Source organism: Sus scrofa, unplaced genomic scaffold (genome assembly GCF_000003025.6).
Source record: "Sus scrofa isolate TJ Tabasco breed Duroc unplaced genomic scaffold, Sscrofa11.1 Contig2293, whole genome shotgun sequence".
NCBI classification, from domain to species: Eukaryota; Metazoa; Chordata; class Mammalia; order Artiodactyla; family Suidae; genus Sus; species Sus scrofa.
Window position 1 is genome coordinate 21818 of NW_018085063.1, and position 3646 is coordinate 25463.

Consider the following 3646-nt stretch of genomic DNA (forward strand, 5'->3'; position numbering starts at 1 on the left):
AATGATCATCACAATCCAATTTATAGGATTTCCATCCTGTGACCCAGTGCATCCTCCCACCCCCTGAACTGTCTCCTTTGGAAACCATACGTTTTTCAAAAGTCTGCGAGTCAGTATCTGCTCTGCAAAGAAGTTCATTGTGTCCTTTTTTCAGATTCCACATGTCAGTGAAAGCATTTGATGTTGGTGTCTGATTGTCTGACTGACTTCACTTAGCATGATAATTTCTAGGTCCGTCCATGTTGCTAAAAATGCCAGTATTTCGTTCCTTAATGGCCGAGTAATATTCCATTGTGTATATGTACCATCTTCTTGATCCACCCTCTGTTGAGGGGCATTTAGGTTGTTTCCATGTCTTGTCTATTGACAATAGTGCTGCAATGAACATCAGAGTACACTTGTCTGCGAGTCATGGTTTTCCCTGGATAGATCCCCAGTGGCTAAGGTTTAGAGTGTCTCACTCTGAATGCCCAGTGGAAGCGTGCTGCCTCTTAGACATGGCCAATGTTCAGAAAGTGTGGAATATTTCTTAAGGGACACTGTCATAGGAAATCCACTGATGAATAGTTGCCGTGATGACTAGCTTGAACGAATGGGTTTATATTATTACTTTATTCACTTCTTAACACCATTAGAATTTTAGTGTGTGCCACCAGAATAGAACTCTTTTTAATACATTTCCACAAACAGTGCCCTTATGGGTGCATTATTAACCAAGTGTCCCCTTGGTCTAAGAGCATTAGAAAGAACATGAGAAACAGGACACAGGACAAGAAGACCCTGTGCCATGATCTGGGGAAGTATGAGACAGAATGATTTGTCAGAGAAACTCCTATATACCTACTCACTTGTAAAGAATGTCATTTGATGTCTGCGAACTATCACTTGGAAGGGAAAATGCTCCTCACCAGGTTGCCCCAGGCACCCTTTACATCCTTATTCCTCAGAGTGTAGATGAAAGGGTTGAGTGTAGGAGTCACCACTCCATAGAAGAGAGCCATGAACTTGGGCTGGTCCCTAGAGATGGAGGAAGGGGCTGAAGGTACATGCTAATGCTGGGCATAAAAGAAGAAAACTACAATGAGATGGGAGAACATGTGCCAAAGGCTTTTTTCTTCCTCGAAGATTTAATCTTAATACAGCATGTCGATAGAAGCATAGGAAGCAAGAATGAAGCATAGTGGCACAGCTAACATGAAAATGCAAACCACAGAGAGTGTGAGCTCATTGGGCCCTTCTCACCACAGGCGCTTATCAGAACAGGAATCTCACATAAGTGATCAGTGTTGACCAAAGGGAAGTAATGGGGGCTCTGAGACAGCGTGGTCATTCCACCAGCCACAAGTGCCACCAGTAGGATACAGGTGCACCGATTCATGATGAGGGTGTAGTGCAGAGGCTTGCAGATGGCCACGTAGCGATCAAAAGACATAAGAGCCAAAAAGCAGACATTCTGCCTCCCATTATGTGGAAGAAATAAAGCTGAATGCACAGCCCAGATAGCTGATTGTCTTCTTCGATCGTCCCAGGTGAAACAGATCTGAGGGACAATGCTTGTGGTGTAGCACATGTCCAGAAAGGAGAGGTTGGTGAGGAAGAAATACATGGGGCTGTGCAGACGGGAGTCTAAGGTGGACACCAGAATGATGGCTATGTTTCCCACCATGGCCATGGGGTATGTTAGAAGCAGAATAATGAACAGAGGAAGCTCCAGCCAGGGACGATCTGCAAAGCCTAGTAGAATAAACTCTTCTGGATGGCTTTTGTTAATTCGTTCCATTATCTGCAGTTTGCTTCCCTGTATCAGAGCAAGGGCAGGAAGGTAGAAAGATTTGGAAATGACAAACACAATTGTGTATAGTGGGAGTATATGCACACAATTAAGCATCCATTCGTAGAAGATTGGGTGCAGTCACTTGGGTGGGTGGGGGAGGATAATTAAAGATGTGACACCAGGGGACTTAATTTCTCCTCTGACCCTACAGCATAAGACAGCACCTTAAGCAAGTAACCAAACTTTCTGAAATGGAATCTATACTCTGTGTGATAAAGATGACCAATAAGCATGTCCTTGGGCTCTGGTAAGGATTGAATGCCAAGCAGAAGCGACTGTGTTTCAGATGCTCCAAAGTAATGCTCTTTCATCCCTTGGTTTGCAGAAATACCAGCTAAGTTTATTGGTTCCTACCTTCAGGTGCCGGATAAATAGATGTGGCTGGGTCTAGGAATCCAGATAGGTCTTTTTCAGAATCCCTGGCTGCAAGGCCTTACTGAAATGTTAAGAAGAGTGAAAGGGTGGAGTTAGCTCTAGCACAAGGAGGAGGTGAGAGAACTAGCTACCCTAGCCCTTAGTATCATCTAGATAGCTTGTCCAGATGCAGGTTGAATTTATTACATCATCCCCATGGGACTAAGAAGGCTTTTACAATTTAAATCCATCTTGGTCATTTAGAATTGAGCAAAGAAACTTTTAAACCCTTAGATGACAGCTTTGCTGAAGGTATAAACTGAGAGACTTTAGCTATAAATATGTTTCCCCAACTCAAACATTTGTTGTTGGATGTCCTTTTTTGCATAACTACTTGTTAAACCAGGCCTTGTTTGTTCATGTCAGAATTTTATTATCTATCTGTAGAGTTTTTCTTTTATCCGTTATTTTTTTTTAGTAAGGCCTTGCCTGTTCAAGTCAACACGACTTACTTATGTTATTAGTAAGACTCCAAAACGACATTTAACATGTCAGGGCTGGACAGTTTTCACATACTCTGTTTCTCTGAGTCCTCAAGGCCATGTGTGAGGTGTCACATCGAACTCCCCTGGGCTAAGATATTATTTTGATTCCAAAATAACCCTAGGTCTGTTGTGCACAGTGAGATAATATAATAATAATTCCAGCTAATCCTTAATGAGCCTTGTGTGCCAAACAGTACAGTAAACCTTTCAGACCCATGAATCATCTAGTACCTATCCCCAAACCTTATGACAAAGGAAATGTTAGTATCTGAATTGTAAGATACTGTTAATCATTCATCCCAGTTGTCTGCTAATGACTAGGGAGGATCTAAAGATCAAAAAGCCATGAATCCCTTAAATGAGGTATTGAGATGGTGAGACTATAAATCCAGTTTTCAAGGTTCCATAGATGTATAGCTAAGCTCTAAAATTCTATGCTCGAACTCTGCTCTTTTCCATGTCATTCTCCTGGTGTTTCATTACTTTCAATTCTCTGATATCATGACATTTTGTCCAATTTTTCATCTACTTCCAGTGATTTTCCTTCCCTACATAGGGGACTATGTATCTGTGCATATTTTTTATGGCTTTGGCATTGCCCAAAGTGTGCAGCCATTCCCAGGTCAGAGGTCAAACCTGAGCCACAGCAGAGACCTAAGCCACAGCAGTGACAATGCTCAATGATGGGTCTTTATCCAAAAGGCAGCCAGGGAACTCTGTTTGACTATTTAAAGTCCCTTGTCTCTCCAGCTCCACTAACATTTTCATTCTAGTGTATCTTTTTTTTTTTTTGCCACACCCATGGCAAGTGGAACTTCCCAGGCCAGGGATTCAACCCATACTGCAGTTTTGGCTTTGCCACATCTGCAGCAGTGGGATCCTGAAGCTGCTGCTGCCAAAAGGGAACTTCTCT

The 3646-nt window shown here is 42.5% G+C and overlaps 1 protein-coding gene across 1 annotated transcript; it reads right to left on the reverse strand.

The window, feature by feature from the left end:
* Positions 1-881: 881 nt before the first annotated feature.
* Positions 882-1780, reverse strand: LOC110258525 (olfactory receptor 2B11-like). Its single transcript, XM_021081773.1, has 2 exons — positions 1209-1780; positions 882-1017 (listed from the first exon to the last, which is right to left on the reverse strand). The coding sequence occupies exons 1-2, from the start codon at positions 1778-1780 to the stop codon at positions 882-884; spliced, it is 708 nt and encodes a 235-aa protein (XP_020937432.1).
* Between the last annotated feature and the right edge of the window lie 1866 nt (positions 1781-3646).

Bases quoted from the DNA above. Each gene is read 5' to 3' on its own strand.
- LOC110258525 (XM_021081773.1), bottom strand. From the start codon at position 1,780: ATGGAACGAATTAACAAAAGCCATCCAGAAGAGTTTATTCTACTAGGC. The intron at 1,018-1,208 runs GTTTGCATTTTC...CTCCATCTCTAG, and splicing joins ATGAGCTCACACTCTCTGTG to GGACCAGCCCAAGTTCATGG.